Source organism: Stegostoma tigrinum, chromosome 12 (assembly GCF_030684315.1).
Source record: "Stegostoma tigrinum isolate sSteTig4 chromosome 12, sSteTig4.hap1, whole genome shotgun sequence".
Taxonomy (NCBI): Eukaryota; Metazoa; Chordata; class Chondrichthyes; order Orectolobiformes; family Stegostomatidae; genus Stegostoma; species Stegostoma tigrinum.
Genome location: NC_081365.1, coordinates 67,122,192 through 67,138,747, shown reverse-complemented (window position 1 = coordinate 67,138,747; position 16,556 = coordinate 67,122,192). Strand labels below are relative to the sequence as shown.

The following is a 16,556-nucleotide window of genomic DNA, read 5'->3' as shown; positions in this document are numbered from 1 at the left end:
AGTTTCTAGACAATATCGCAATTGTGAAAACAGACTGCCTGGTCCAAAAGAAGTGGATTACAAACTCTGAATCTATAATTGATGGTGCTGCAGTGCAACTCACAGAGGTGTGTGTGGTGGGGGAAGACAGCCCAAAATTTGCAGGGTGTGTCTCTGTCTCACAGAGCCACTGTTTACTCCATGTTCATGGGGAATGGGTATTGCTGGGTAGGCCTGCATTTATTGCCACCCTCCTTGCCTTACAGAAAGTGTTAGTGAACTGCCTTCTTCGGCTACAGCAGCGTATGTGTTGTACCTAGTGCTGTTAAGAATTGAGTTCCAGGACAATGACCCAACCACAATAAAACAATGGCAATATTGGATGATATATGACTTGGTTGAAGCCTTGATGCAATGATATGTGCATCTTGTAGATGGGACATAGTACTGCTAATATGCAACAGTGGTGAAGAGATTAAATGTTGAAGGTGATGAAATGGAGTACTATTTAAGCAGGCTTTTTCCTGGATGATGTCAAGCTTCTTGAATGTTGCTAGAGCTGCACTTAGCCAGGCAATTCCACCATGCTTCTGAGCTGTGCCTTGTAACTGCTGGACAAGGTTTGGGGAGTCAGGAAGTGAGTAACCCACTGGAGGGCTCCTAACCTCTGACCTGCTCTGACAGTCATAGTATTTATACAGCTAGTCCATTTCAGTTAATGGTCACTGGCAATTCTTAGGATGTTGATGGTGCGGATTCGGTGAATGTAAAGTCATTCACGTGACTCGTAGTCTGATTGTCTCTTAGTGAAGATATTCACTGCGTGGCGTTCACATGGCACAAATTGTCACGTGTCTGCCCAAACCTTGATGTTGCCCAAGGTCTTTGCTGAACTTGGACTTGCCACCCCCGTCAAAGTCGGAGTGTGAAACGAGTAGGTATTTCTTTCTCAAACAGAACGCACTTGGTGAACTTACGATCAAAGGAGGGCTAGTTGGTAGCAGGGAACGCTGCAATCAGAGGATGGCCTCTCGGAACGCAACAAGTGACACTTCGCTATCCTCTGGCCAGCTATCACAATTGCGCGTGCGCGGACATCTGGCGGGTTTTCTTGCGCACGCGCGGGGTGGGGGAAAGGGACGCAGGCGTGTTGAGTTAGTGGCGCAGAAGCGGTTGGAGAGAGTGCGCGCGGGATTGATTGTTCGGATCGTTTTAAATAATTTCAATTAAACCGTCAGCAGCGGCGGCCGCAACCCGTGTTCCGTATGGTGAGAATGGCGGATAAAGAGGGTGAGTGTTTTGGGGAGGGAAAACAAGATCTGAGTTGCGCCTTTCTCACCCAAACTCCTATGTGACCCTTCTCTTGTGGGATGGAGGCACACTGCGGTTGGTGTGGGGTGGCCGGTGCCTACACCGGGACGGGGGCTTTATATATCCCGCACCCCCTCTCGCTGCTTCCTAGGGGACGGTGCAATGCTTTGGGGAAAACTCGAGCTTTTATTTAAATCGAGGAGGACGGGGAGATGTCAGTGAGGCAGTGGTCCCGCACTTTGTCCTCCGGTAGGCCGTCCGGGCGAGTCTTGCACTCTGTCTCCCTCACACACTCAGAACAGTAGCTGTTGCGAACTTGGTGTCTAAAACAACCCCCTATAGCAACCCTCTTCTTTTCTTTCCCCCCCCCCCCCCCCCCCCCACCTCCGCCCTGTTCCCGAGGGTAATAGCGGCCAAAGGTAGTGAGCGATTGGCAATTCCGGAGGAACCGAGATAAGGGGTTCAGAATGTGGAACTTGCTGCCAGAAGCATTGGCTGAGGTGAAGCTACATAGTCACAAGAGGAACAGGATATGTTGACAGAGGAGGGTCGTGTGGAGCATGAATATGCACCGGTTGGGCTGAATGGCCTGTTCTGATACGGCATGTTCTATATTTATATACTAAATAATAAATCGGGATTTTTTAAAAAACATACAATGCCTATTTTAAATACACTGAAATGTGCAGATCTGAATGGATCCTTACACAATCTGTATTCAGCAGAATAGTTTGATCATCATAGAATCCCTACATAGAGATAACAAGGTGTAGAGCAGGATGAACGCAGCAGGCCAAGCAGCATCTTAGGAACACAAAAGCTGATGTTTCGGGCCTAGACCCCTCATCAGAAATGGGTCCAGGCCCGAAATGTCAGCTTTTGTGCTTCTGTGATGCTGCTTGGCCTGCAGTGTTCATCCAGCTCCACACATTATGTTGTATTGTTCTAGTGTTGGTTGATTGGAACATTAAGAGAATGCCTTTCCTCTTTTATATAGTGTCATGCCTATCATATGGGGATAGAACAAATTCATTTTTAAATGGTGTTTCTGAAAATATTGCACTACCGTTAATAACTTTTTATAGTCTGGATTCAGCATTTCAGTGGACCCAAACTGCTGATAGTGTGAAAATAGGGATGTAGTTCTAAAAAATTAATGGATTATGGGGCAGTGTAACTTGGCAAAACAATAGACATTTGAGACTTTTAGATCTTTGAAAACAGGGATTCGGTTTAGACTGTTTTAAGATAATTGAGTTTCAGGCTTCAGTATGATAGGTGGGAAGGATGAATAAAAATGGGAAATAACGTTTCAGTTTTTGTTTGATCATACTCCCACTAACTGTTTCTCACGCCAGCATCTGTGTATAAATACAAAGTTTTACAAATATGGAACAAAATATTCTTGATAACCTCTCCATTGTTTTGCAAATGAGGTGATCGACTGATTAGAATAAATGCTACTGAAATATTGAGTCACTTTGAAAAGTGGTGAGTGAAGACAATTTGAATGGGAGAATAGAGAGAATACATGCAGTGTCAGAGATGCCCACAATGCATTTATAGAATTAAATTTCCAAAATATTGTACAAAAACTTGTATAAAACTTTGAAAATGTAATTAGTTAAAATGCCTTACATCAATGTTCTTCAGGCAAATGCAACAGCTTTTGGTCTTGCTGTAACGGTTAACTATTAATGAGTGATCATAAAGTAGTTCTTAAATAAAATATAAGAATGTGATTTATTTTACATACTTGAACAATTTTCTTATTATGGAAGCTAAAGCTATGAACAAGAATTGATAAGCAAATGTTCTTTCAGTTTATGACGACGCAGTGGAAGAGCGTGTGATCAATGAGGAATATAAAATATGGAAGAAGAATACTCCATTTCTCTATGATCTCGTCATGACACATGCATTAGAATGGCCAAGTCTTACTGTACAGTGGCTTCCTGATGTTACCAGGTAATTTAATTCTACTGTTTTTGTTGCTACATTTTGTTAATGTTCCCTGTTGTTTTTGTAAGGTGTTAAAATGGTATTCTTGTAGGAGGAGTAAAGACAAGTAACTTTAAATGTTTACATTACAGTGCTGCTGTATTTTTCCTTTGGGTTAGTGTAACTAAGGAACAGGATGTAGAAGTGATAATATAAACCAAATTGTTACATTCCTTGTGCAGGAACAGTACAATAGCGATGAAGTAGACAATGTGTTCTTTATGAACCTGCTCTGCTATTCAAATACGAACATAATTGGTAATCCTCAAATTCACCTTTTTTTGTACTATTCCCACCTCCCTTAATTTTTCTAGGATCCAAAAATCTCCCACTCTCTGTCCTGAGTATAATCAATGACAATACCCACAGCTTTTTGCGTGGTAGGGCTTTAGAAAAGTCTGAATGTTTCTATGTTGCTATCTGTCCTCGTCGCAGTCAGAATGGTACTCAGTCATAAAGCATGGAAACAGACCCTTTGATTCAACTAGTTCATGCCAAACACAATCCAAAACTAAACTAGTCCCACCTGCCAGATTCCTCCAAATCTTTCCTATTCATGTACTTATTTAAGTACGTCTTTTAAATGTTGTAATCGTACCTGCATCCACCACTTCCTCGGAATATTCATTTCTCACGTGAACCACCCTGTTTTTTAAAAAAAAATTAATTTTGCATCCTGTCTTTTTAAAATCTCTCTCCTCCCAAATTAAAAATCTGTCCCCTAGTCTTGAAATCCCTATCCTAGGAAAGAGACAACTATGATTAACTTGATCTATACCCCTCATTTTATAAACTTCTCTCAGCTTGCTTGTCAACCTCCTATACTCACTTGAAAAAAAGCCCCAGCCTAGCCTTTATAACTCAACTCTTTCATACCTGGCAACATCCTAGTAAATCTCTTCTGAACCCTCTCCAGTTTCACAATATGCTTTGTGTAACTGGGCAACCAGACTGGATGTAGTTTTCCAGAAGATCCCTCACCAATGTCCTGTGCCACCCCAACTTAAAGGATTGAGCAATGAAGGCAAGGGTGCCAAATGCCTTTTCAACCACTGTCTACATATGGCGCAGACTTCAAAGAGTTATGTGCCTGCCCCCACTAGATCCCTCTGTTCTACAACACTACCCAAGGACCTACCATTAATTGTATAAGCCCTACACTTGTTTGTTGTACCAAAAGGCAATGCCTCACCTTTACCCAGATTGAACGAAATCTGTAATTTTCAGCCCATTGACCCATTTGATTGAGATCCCTCAAATCTTAGAAAACTTTCTTCACTTCCTACTGTGCTACCATTTTTGGTGTAGTCTGCAAACTTAGAAGCCATACCTTCTATATTCTCATCCAAATCACTTATCTCAGTGACGAGCGTAAAGTGGACCCAATGCTGATCCCTGTGGAACACCGCTGGTCATAGGCCTTCAGTATGTAAAGCAACCCTCCACCATTACTGTCTCCTGCCGTTAAGCCAATTATGCATTCAATTGGCAATCTCACCCTGAATCCCATGTGATCTAACTTTACTAATTATTTTACCATGCAGAACCTTGTCAGAGGCATTACTGAAGTCCAAATAAACAATGACCACTGTGTTGCCCTCTTCAACCTTCTGCGTAACTTTTTTTTTTAAAAAATCAAGTTTGTGAGACATAATTTTCCTTGCACTAAACCATTCTAACTATCCTTAGTCAATATTTGCCTTTGAATATCCATCAATCCTGTCTTTTATAATTGTATCCAACAATTTACCCACAACTGAAGTCAGACTCGCAGGTCTGTAATTCCACGGTTTCTCGTGGCAATCTTTCTTAAACGTGGCTACGTACCCACCCTCCAGTCATCAGGCACCTCACTAGTAGTTATGGATCCAAATATTTCTGCAAGGCGTCTTGTAATTTCCTCCCTGACTTCCCACAATGTCTGCGATACAATAGGTCAAGTCCGAGAGATATATCCATCATTCTCAAGACCTCACAGACTTCCTCTTATGTAATGTGAACTGCTTTTAAAACAAAGTTTATTTCTCTGCATTCTCTGGACTTCATTTCATTCTCCACCATAACGACTGATGCAAAATATTCATTTTAGTTTCTCTCCCATCTACTGGTGTTCAACACGAAGACGACCTCCTTGATCTTTCAGAGGCCCTACCCTCCCTCTAGTTACCATCTTGCTTCCTTGTCATTTTGAGTCTATGACTGTGTTCCCAGCCAGTGGAAATCAATGTTTTTTTTTCAGCATCCATACTGTTGAGCTTCTAAAGAATTATTTCTGCTCGCCGTAGCCTGCCACCCAAAATGTCCTGGTCATTCCTGCTTTATTTCCTGTTTGTTTTGCTCAATTTAATTTGGACAAGTCTGCCAACTCATGTCTTGAGTCTGGTAGATTGTCTCTTACCAGTCTATGAATATTGACATTCAGTCCTCTTAACTGTGCTCTCAACTGACCTAGGCAAACTGTCAGTTCGAGCAAATTTGTCATGGCCAATGAATGTAGCCATTGCTTGTGGCAATCTCATCCCATGAAAGAACATACCAGGTTAGACTGATTAGCAAAGTTTGATCAAGGGGTGTGGTGGACAGTGAAGGAAGTTATCTCAGAATACAGCAGAACCATGACCAGGTGGGTTGAGGTGTGGCAGATGGAGTTTAATTTAGATGAGTGTGAGGTGTTGCATTTTTGGTAAGGCAAATCAGGGCAAAATGTATAAATCTAATTGTAGCGTCCTGGGGCATGTTGCCAAACCAAGAGACCTTGGGGTACAGAGTAATTGTTCCTTGAAAGTGGAGTTGTAGGTAGACAGGATGGTGAAGAAGGCATTTGGTACCCTTGCTTTTATTGGTCAGTGCATTGTTTATAGGAGTTGGGATGTTAGGCCATGTTTAGAATGCTGTGTACACTTCTGCCCTTGCTGATTTAGGAAAAATGTTAAACTTGAAAGGGCTCAGTAAAGGTTTACAAGGATTTTGCTGGGGTTAGAGGATTAGAGACGTAGGGAGAGGCTGAATAGGCTGGGGCAATATTCCTTAGCGCTTCAGAGGCTGAGGAGCTCATAAAATCACGAGGGGCATGAATATGGTGAATAGAAAAAGTCTTTTTCCCACTGTAGGGGGAGTCCAAAATTAGAGGGTACAGGTTTAAGGTGAGAGGGAAAAGATATAAAAGGGAGCTAAGGGGCAACCTTTTCATGCACAGGGTGGTGTGCTGTATGGAATGTGCTGACAGAGGAAGTGGTGGAGGCTGGTGCAAATACAGTATTTAAAAGACATCTGGATCAGTGCATGAATAGGAAGGTTTAGAAGGGTGTCGGCCAAATGCTGGCAAATGGGACTAGATTAATTTTGGACATTGGTCAGTATGGGAAAGTTGGTCTGAAGGTTTGTGTCCGTGCTCTGCAACTGTCTCTATCACTAGAACAGTCTCATTACTCTTAAGTAATATACTGCACTGCTGCATGAGTGTCATAATTTGCATTTTATCTACTGATGACTTGCAAACGTGTGGGAATGAAGAAAAGCTATATAATTAAAATGTATTCATTAGACTGTATCTACTTGTTTTATCTTCAGCTTTTTTTAAACTTCTATATATTATAACGTGTGGTGCATGCCTTGCTGTTCTAATTAACCCATGCAGAACTATTGACATTAGAGATAATGGGAACTGCAGATGCTGGAGAATCCAAGATAACAAAGTTTGAAGCTGGATGAACACAGGCCAAGCAGCATTTCAGGAGCACAAAAGCTGACATTTCCGGCCTAGACCCTTCATCAGAGAGAACTATTGACAGCTTTGTTCTAGTTGTAGAGTCATACAGGGTGGAAACAGACCTTTTGGTCTAATCACTCCATGCCGACCACGTTTCCAAACGAAACTAGTCCTACCTTGCTTGTATTTGGCCCATATCTCTCCAAACCATTCCGATTCATGAATCTATACAGTAGTCTTTTAAATGTTGTAGTTGTACCTGCATTCATCGCTTTCTTTGTAACTTCATTCCATACATGAACCAGGCTGCGTACAAAAGTTGCTCATAATGTCCTTTTTTTAAATTTTTTCTTCTAGCACGTTAAAAATATGCCCCTTGTTTTTTTAATCTCTTCTCCTCCCCCCCCCCCCCCCCCCCCCACCCACCCTAGGGAGAAGACCTATGTCTGTCATGTCAGTAGGTTCATGTCGGTGTCAATCATTCATGATTTTGTAAAAAAAAAATCAATAAGGTCACCTCTGAAGCTCCTACGCTCCAGTGAAAGAAGTCCTAGTCTTTCTGGTCTATTTTTATATTTCAAACCTCCGTTCCCAGTGACGTCCTGGTAAATCTTTTCTGAACCCTCTTCAGTTTAATAAAATCCTTCCTATAACAGGATGACCAGAACTGCACACAGTACTCCAGAGCAGGCTTCACCAACGTCCTGTACAACCTGAACATGACATCCCAACTCCTGTATTCAAAGGTCTGAGCAATGAAGGTAAGCATACTAAACGCCAGCTTAACCACCCTGTCTACCTGTGACACAAATTTCAAAAAATTATGTACCATAACCCCTTGGTCTCTGTACAACATTACCCAGCGCCGTACCATTAACTGTCTAAGTCCCTGTCCTTGTCTGTACTGCCAAAATGCAATACTTCACATCTGACTAAACTCCATCTGCCACTCCTCAGTCTATTAACCCAGTTGGTCAGGATCTCTATAATCTTTAGATAACCACCGTCACTGTTATAAGCTGGCAGTGTATCAAATCTTAAATTGTGGTGGCATCCCTTGATTAAACTTCATTTATGCAAAGTAAGAACTACAAAACCCTATTGCAGTTAACAACTGTTTCAGTTGGAAAATGAAAGCAAGAATATTGTCTTATTTCACTGCTTTTAGATTGGTGACATTACTAGTCTTTATTAGCCACAACAGAGTTAAAGAGCAGTGAGTTGATACTGGAACTGTATAAAACATTGGTTAGGTCACAGCTAGAATATTGTGTGGATTTCCAAACTGCACATTATAGAGGGAATACGATTACTCTGAAGATGATGTGGGGGAGATTTACCAGGTTGTTGCCCGGGCTGGGAAATTTATGGAGACAGATTAGATTTGGGTTGTTTACCTCCGGAGCAAATGAGGCTTGGGGGTGGGGGTGCTGCCATGATTGAGATATGTTTAATTGAGGGCTGTAGATACAGTGTACAGGAAGAAACTTTCCCTTAGTGGACGAAATGCTTGAAAGCGCAATTGGAATAGTTGAGTGGTGGTTTCTGTCTGCTGCAGACTTGAAGGGCTTTAGGGCCTCTTTCTGCACTGTAGACCTCTTACAAAGATACAATTGACTTCCGCTATGCATAAAATAAATTAATGTTCCTCCTAACGTAGCTCCAGAACTAATTGTATTGTATTCTAGAACACGTTCTACGTGACTCGTCCTTCGGTTGATGGGAAAACATTAGCATTCTTGTGATATCAGGTGAAGATTAGAGCAAGAGCCCCTGAGTTTTCATGGCAGAAATTAATAACTTTTTATTGTTGGAAGGAGCAGTATTAGTCTTGATCACTTTTATAATTCTGTGCAGCTTGATTTTCCAGGTTAATTACTTTATTTTTAAAAATAAACTTTGTTTTCTGTGTAGGCCTGAAGGAAAAGACTATAGTGTTCATCGTTTGGTGCTTGGGACGCATACATCTGATGAACAGAATCATTTGGTCATTGCAAGTGTTCAGATCCCCAATGATGATGCTCAGTTTGATGCTTCTCATTATGATAGTGAGAAGGGAGGTATGTGATGTGATGATATGGTATCCTTAAACATTGTGTTTGAGCTGCATACAGTTTTGAACATAGTTACTTGTCCACTGAAACAGCAAGAAACAAGTGTTGATCAAGCTTTTATTGATTAACTTTAAATTAGTTGTCCTGTGCCTTTTTGCTTATTTAACTGACCAGCATTCCCTTAATTTTTTTCTACTTTTTGAAGTGTAATTTTTGGTACTTTCGCTTTGTTCCAACAATCTTTTATATCCCTCACTTCACCTGTCGTTAGTGGGTATTGCCTTCGGTTGCCTGGGACCCTTGCAGTGGAACTCTGCTTCAAAATCTTTTGGGCTGCAAAAAAACTTCTCACTTGTTAGTTTAAACTAAGTTGGCAGGGGCAGGTGGGGGGCTGTTTGAAGGGTAGGGATAACTATTTTGTATACGATATATAGCTAAATTATAAACAGTGGACATTGTCTACATGGACTTCAGCAAGGCACTTAACAAGGTTCTGTATAGTAGACTGGTTAGCAAGGTTAGATCATTTGGAGCTAGTCATTTGGTTACAAAGTTAGCTTGAAGGTAGGAGACGGAGAAGGTGGTGGTCGAGGGTTGTTTTTTGGACTGCAGGCTTGTGGCCAATGGTGTGTTGCAAGGATATGTGTTTTTTATCATTTGTATAAATGATTTGGATGCGAATATGAGGTATAGGTAAGCTTGCAAGTGACGCCAAAGTTGATGGTGTAGTGGGCGATGAAGAAGATTATCTCTGAGTACAGCTGCCATTGTTCAGATGGACTGATGGACCGAGAAGTGGCAGATGGGGTTTATTGAGATAAATGTAAGGTGTTGCATTTTGGTAAGGCAAATCAGAGCAGGACTTGGACGTCAATTGTGGGGCCCTGGGAAGTATTGCCAAACAAAGAGACCTTGGGTGCAGATTCATAGTTTCTTGAAAGTGGAGTCACCGGTAGACAGGATAGCAAAGGAGGCATTTGGTATGCTTGCCTTTATAGGTCAGTGCATTGAGCATAGGAATTCGGATGTCATGTTGTGGCTGTACAGAATGTTGGTTAGCTCACTTTTATTTTTGGAATTCTGCATTCAATTCTGGTCTGCTTCCTATAGGAAGGATGTTGCTTACCTTGAAAGGATTCAGGAAAGATTTACAAGGGTGTTGCCAGGTTTGGAGGGTTTGAACTATAGGGAGAGACTGAATAGTTTGGGGCTGTCTTCCTGGAGTGTTGGAGGCTGAGGGGTGACCTAATTGAGGCTTAGAAAATCATGAGGTGCATGGATAGAGTGAAGAACTAACATCTTGCCTCCAGGGTAGAGGAGCTGTAAACTAGAGGGCATAGTTTTAAGGTGAGCAGGAAAGATATAAAAGAGACCTAAGGGGCAACTTTTTCATGTGTGTATATATGGAGTGAGCTGCCACAGGAAGTGATGGAGGTTGGTATAATTACAACACTTATGTGAATATATGAATAGGAAAGATTTAAAGGGATATGGGACAGATGTTGGCACATGGGACAAGACTATTCTACGATATCTGATTAGCCTGGAGGAGTTGGATCAAAGAGTCTGTTTCTGTGCTGTGCAGTTCTGATTCTGTGACTCTACATGCACTTTTTTTTTATTGACTGCTTCAGTGCATGTGAAGCAGAGAAGAAATATTCCATACCTATTGAATGTGTTTGCCATTACTTCACAGCAATGCACAAAAGTCTCCATCTCCTTCAGGTTTGATCTTGGGTCCAAAAGTCCAGTGCCTAATCTGCTATGCCTTAGCATAAAAACAAACTACAGTTGTCACAAATACTAACTTTATCTTTTATGACTTGTACCTTCCCAATATTTTTTCCTCTGTACGCTTTCTAGGCAGGGCCAACAGACCTTCTATGATAGTTGCATTAAATGCTTTCTGGCCAGTTTTTCCCCTTTATGTTTTTCCTATGGGGATGGTTATTGTTTTTTTTTCTTAAACATTGAAATAGGAAACTGAATTGAGAATACTTTATTGAATAGTTTACTGAACTACTGCAGGCCTGGATATTTTTTTCCCTAAGATTTTTCTATTTATAATTCCATTGGTTATTTTGTGATTTTTTTTTTAAAAGTGGTCTAATTGCATCATGATATTCTTTTTCAGAATTTGGAGGATTTGGATCTGTGAGTGGAAAAATAGAAATTGAAATTAAAATCAATCATGAAGGTGAAGTGAACAGAGCACGTTATATGCCACAGAATCCGTGCATTATTGCCACTAAAACTCCTACCTCTGATGTGCTTGTCTTTGACTATACCAAGCATCCATCTAAGCCAGGTAATGAAAACTGCACTGATGGTGGAGGCACTAATTGTAACAGTTTCAACTGCACTTCAAAACCAGGAACAGCATTGATATATCAAGTCTGTTTATATTTTAAAACATAGCTGTCAGGTATGGGATTGAACACCTTAGCTCCTCTGCAGTAACGAATTCTGCTTAAAAAATGTCCTGTTTTTCCAAAAATGGAAGCTGGGCCATACAATTTTCTGCAACTGGAGTTTCCTGTATTGTGTTGTCACCAGCTGCTGAAATGAATGATTATATGTCTCCTGTGGCAGTACACTCCCATGAAAACAAGCCCTTTGGCGAAACACTGTGTAACTAATGGCTAAATGTTGGCCTCATTCATGTTCAACCCAATAATTTCCCACCGTTTCCATGAAGCACATCGCAATGCTGTCACCAGAAGAAAGGTGCAATTAGCTGGGAGGAAGCATGGAATTGAAATTGTGGACAGTTTGAATTAGGTGAGATTGAACCTCCAGAATGGGAAGTTTTGTGAAGAAGTGTTTGGGGAATGGATGCTGAGTTGGAGAATGTGAGGTGGGTTTTTGTGGGCTTGGGGTTTGGGAGATTATAGTAGGGAAGTGGCTGGAGAAGTTGATTGTGCGTGGTGGCATTGGGGTTGTGAAAATGTTGAGGACTTGGAGTGGAAATAATACCCTGCTGTCTATTTATGTTCCCCTTTGCTTACAGATCATTTACTGGGATATCCCTGAGATTGAGATACGTAGAATTGGAGATTACTAAATTGTGATAAGCATTAGATGATGTACAGTGGTTTTTTTTATTTTGAAGTTTAGGTATGTTTTGTGTCAATGTCCCAGTACTATCTAATTTAAGATGGTGATGCCTATTTTGTTTTTTCATAAGCTAAATGAGATGCGAAATGTAATTTAATGAGAAACTTTTGGGCATCTGGCAATCAGTAAATAATTACTTTGTTCAAGTTGAAATATTGTCTGGATTTTAAGCTGGAAAATTTCCCATTATCTGGTGTTGCACTTTGGAAGAAAAAACAAGACAAGGCACTTAGAAGCTCAGAGGAATCTTGGGGTGCTTGTTTACAGATCCCTGAGCTAGCAGGACATGTTGACAGGGTAGTTCAGAAGGCCTCGGACGCTTACCTGAATCACTCTTGGGGTCATAATTTTTAAGTGTGAGGAGGTCATTTTGGAGCTGTACTGGAACAGCTGGAGCAGTGTGCAGTTCTTCACACTTCCTATAGTGTGGTGGCCAGGAGATTGACCAGGACACTACCTGGGATGGGGCATGTCAGCTACGAAGACAGATTGGATAAGCTTGGGCTGATTTCTTTAGAGCAGAAAAGCTTGAGGGTGCTGGAGGAGGTCTATATGATTGAGGAGACATGGGTGGTGAATAGAAAGCAGCTGCTCCCCTTATTTGAAGGGACATGATTTTAAGTGAAAGGCAGGAGATTTAGAAGGGATTTAAGGGAGAACACTTTTTCACCCAGAGAGGTGGTCTGGAGTACACTGCCTGGGAGGGTAGTGAGGCAGGAAACCACAGCCTGTTTAAAAAAAGGTACTTTGATCACTTAAAATGTCATACCAATCAAGGCTATAGGCCTATTGTAGGTTGTATATTTATGGCCAAACAGACTTGGTGGGCCATAGTGTGTCTTCTGTACTGTATGATTCTGTGAAGGATTCTTTCTAAGAATGGTTCCTTGTGCAATGTGTTGTTTCTATAGAAGTGTGCAATTCCACAATTTTGCAGTAAGCTGGTTCGTTTTCATTGAAAGTACGACCATGGGGCAGATCAACAAAAAGAATTGTTGTTCACGTAAAGCACTGAGTATTTAGTTGCACTGCAACTGTGCCAAGTGGCATAGACTACTGATAAATTCAGGATCCACTAAATATTGCAGGTCACGAGCAGCAAAATCACAGAAACCCTGCTTGGAAAAACAATGACTTGTCAAACTCGTTGCACTTCTGTCCATCAAATACCAGATTTATTGCAAGTTCAATAGTGAATGTAACTGTTAGGAGTAACACTAACCTACTGGCTTAGAACAAGATACTAACATAACCAAGCTATGGTTCAGTGCAAAATGTTGAGAAGCACTCAACCGACAGATCAAAGAAAAACGCTTGTACAAGATATTAGCCATAGCTCATGAATAGTAAGTTTTGGAGTCAATGCTGTCAATTCAAGCTCACTCCAGAGGTTGAAATAATCTAGGCTGACTTTTCAGTACGCTATAAAAAAGTCCCTGTGCTGCTAAATGTCCCACCCTTTTGGTTGAGGACTTAAATTTAGGCCCCATTTTCTGTGTCAGGTGAATGGAAAAGATCTTAACTCATTACTCTGAGGTAAACTGGTCCTCTGTGTCATCACTGAAATGAATTACATGGCCTCTTTGCTTATTGCGAATCCTTGCTCAAATTCCAACAGCAGTAAGCAAATTAAAAACCATGGGTGGAGGCAGACCTTTGAATATTACAAACTTCACCTTTGTAATAGAGCCCGGGTTTTTGCCTTCTACTAGATCCTAACATTTGTGTAGCGCCTTGTTAATAACTACAACATAGCTGCTGTTGGAATGTGTGCAAAGATTCCACGATCAGCAAAGAGTGAAATGGACATGTAATCCGTTTTAGCAGTAACTAAGGAACAGCTTTGGGCCAATTCACCCCTTTTGAGTAATGATGTAGGGTCTTTTCTGTTTGCCTGAGGCAGGACGTGGGGTCTAACTTTAACTCCTTGTTCAAAAGGTGGGATGTTTGACTGTACAGGAATTCCCTTTAGCATTGAACTGTCAGCCTAGATTTGTTTGTTTCAGCCTCCTGAAGTGGGCTTGAGCCCACAGCATTGACTCTGGAAATTACTAACTGTGAACTAAGGCTGATTATATTGTATAAGCATTTTACTTTGATTTGTAGGTTGTGTGCCTGCTTAGTTTTTTTTTGTAGCCTTGTGCTTTTTGCATCAAACCTTCACTGAGTTGTTATCTCATTTGAACACGGTAAATTAGTGCTACTTCCAACGTTTATGCTTGCTGTTGAACCTACATTTAATGTAATGGTTTGATGGACAAAAGAGCAAAGCGTATGTGAAGCCATTATGTTCCAGGCAGAGTTTCTGTGTAATTTTGCTGCTGGTGATCCGCATTATTTAGTGGATCTTGGATTTTATCTATAGTCTCCTCCACTTGGCACAGTTGTGCCATGAAATACTTAAAATTAGGATTTCCTCATCGGATGAGATCTTGCCTTTTCAAGGCAATATAGTTGTCATAAAACTGTCAGGCAACAACTCATATTTGTTTGTCAGAACTGAAGGCAAGGTCAAATAACTTACTCCCTTGTTTCAGCTTCAGTATTTATTTCCCCCCCCCCTCCACCCCCACCTGACAGATGTATTTTTAAAACAGTTGGGTCTTGATTACTAATGGTATTACTGAGCTATCCTTGATGAACACTAGGGTCTACCTACCCAGTGTGGCTTTAATACTTAAGCACAGAAATCTTTTGAGTGGACTTCTTCAGTGTTGGCCCTTGGGTCGCTGTTACAGTTGAGGTGGTGGTTGGATAATGTGTGATCTTCACTTTGGAGGTTTTCTTTGCCTAAAGTAATGGTATTTCTTAGATTCTTGAGTTATTGTTAAAGATTCTAACATCTTTCAGAACCATACCACTACAGATCCACTTCCCAGCTGATGGATACAGGCATGGCAAAGGCTAACAATGGATGAGTCTGAGGGTTTAGTTGTTAAATATGTCAGGTTATAACTCCGTCTATTTGTGGTTTGACTATTTTTGTGAGAACAATTCCAGTGCTCCAAGGTTAATGAGAAAAGCCTTGTTCAACCACTAGAACTAGGATTTTGAAATAAGATCAGTCTAGATTTGATACCTGAGTTGTCTTCACCAATTCTATATGTACTTGATGTATATAGTGCTCTGTAGTTGTTTATATCTGAGCAGCTTACTGGACCATGCCAGGGTATTATTGTTGAGCTACTTTGAGGGACCTAATTCATGTTAGTCAAGCTTGAAGAAGAGTGGCATTTTACTAGGAGATATTAATTAGCAAATTCAGATTTTTGATAATTTGGTAGTTTTGATATTTTTTGTGTAGTGTCTGCTCATCCTTTATCAACTGTAGTTTTCTTCCCCTCCTCCATGATTGAATGGCTGAACGCTGTCTAGCCACAGACATAAACAGAAGGAGGATAGTACCTCCGGAAACCAACTTTGACAGTATACTGCATCCGCTGTACCTGTTGTGGCTACCTCTATATTGGGGAAACCAAGCAGAAGCTTGGGGACCGCTTTGCAGAACACCTACGCTCGGTTCGCAATAAACAACTGCACATCCCAGTCGCGAACCATTTCAACTCAACACCCCCCCCCCCCCCCCCCCCCCCCCCCCCCATTCTTTAGATGACATGTACATCCTGGGCCTCCTGCAGTGCCATATTGATGCCACCTGAAGGTAGCAGGAACAGCAACTCCTATTCCGCTTGGGAACCCTGCAGCCCAATGGTATCAATGTGGGTTTCACAAGCTTCAAGATTCCCCCACCCCCCACTGCATCCCAAAACCAGCCCAGCTTGTCCCCGTCTCCCTAACCTGTTCTTCCTCTCACCTATCCCCTCTGTGCACCTCCATTTCCTACCTACTAACTTCATCCCGCTCCCTGGACTGACCTATGCCCTCCCTACCTCCCCACCTATACTCTCCTCTCCACCTATCTTCTCTATCCATCTTTGGCCTGCCTCCCCCTCTCTCCCTATTTGTTTCAGAACCCTCTCCCCATCCCCCTTTTTCTGATGAAGGGCCTAGGCCCAAAACGTCAGCTTTAGTGTTCCTCTGATGCTGCTTGGCCTGCTGTGCTCATCCAGCTCCACGCTTTGTTATCTCAGATTATCCAGCATCTGCAGTTCCCATTATCTTTGACAGAAGTCAGTTCTGTGGTGACATTGCAAAGAATGGTTGTGAGAAATGTGAAACTTGCTTAAGATGTCTTGATTGGGTTATGTTAGTGATACAGCTTGTTACAACACTGAACCAGGTACTTTATACCATGGTGAAGCCCACTTTGTGAAACATAAGTGTAAAAGAATTAGGTGCTTGTGGAGAAGGTAGTATGTATGATTTGTGTTGATGGGAGAACAGATTGATAATACTGTACTTGTAGACAGGCTTCATAATGAATA

General features: G+C 41.5%; 1 protein-coding gene across 1 annotated transcript in view; it reads left to right on the top strand.

Annotated features, from left to right (window-relative positions):
• Positions 1-1,110: 1,110 nt before the first annotated feature.
• The window catches only part of LOC125457056 (histone-binding protein RBBP7), a 33,347-nt gene continuing 17,901 nt past the window's right edge, over positions 1,111-16,556 (top strand). Inside the window, exons 1-4 of the mRNA XM_048540767.2 lie at positions 1,111-1,269; positions 3,114-3,258; positions 8,915-9,060; positions 11,189-11,362. Of these exons, the coding sequence (XP_048396724.1) occupies positions 1,245-1,269; positions 3,114-3,258; positions 8,915-9,060; positions 11,189-11,362 (490 nt within the window). The 5' untranslated portion in view covers positions 1,111-1,244. The remainder of the gene's footprint in view (positions 1,270-3,113; positions 3,259-8,914; positions 9,061-11,188; positions 11,363-16,556) is intronic.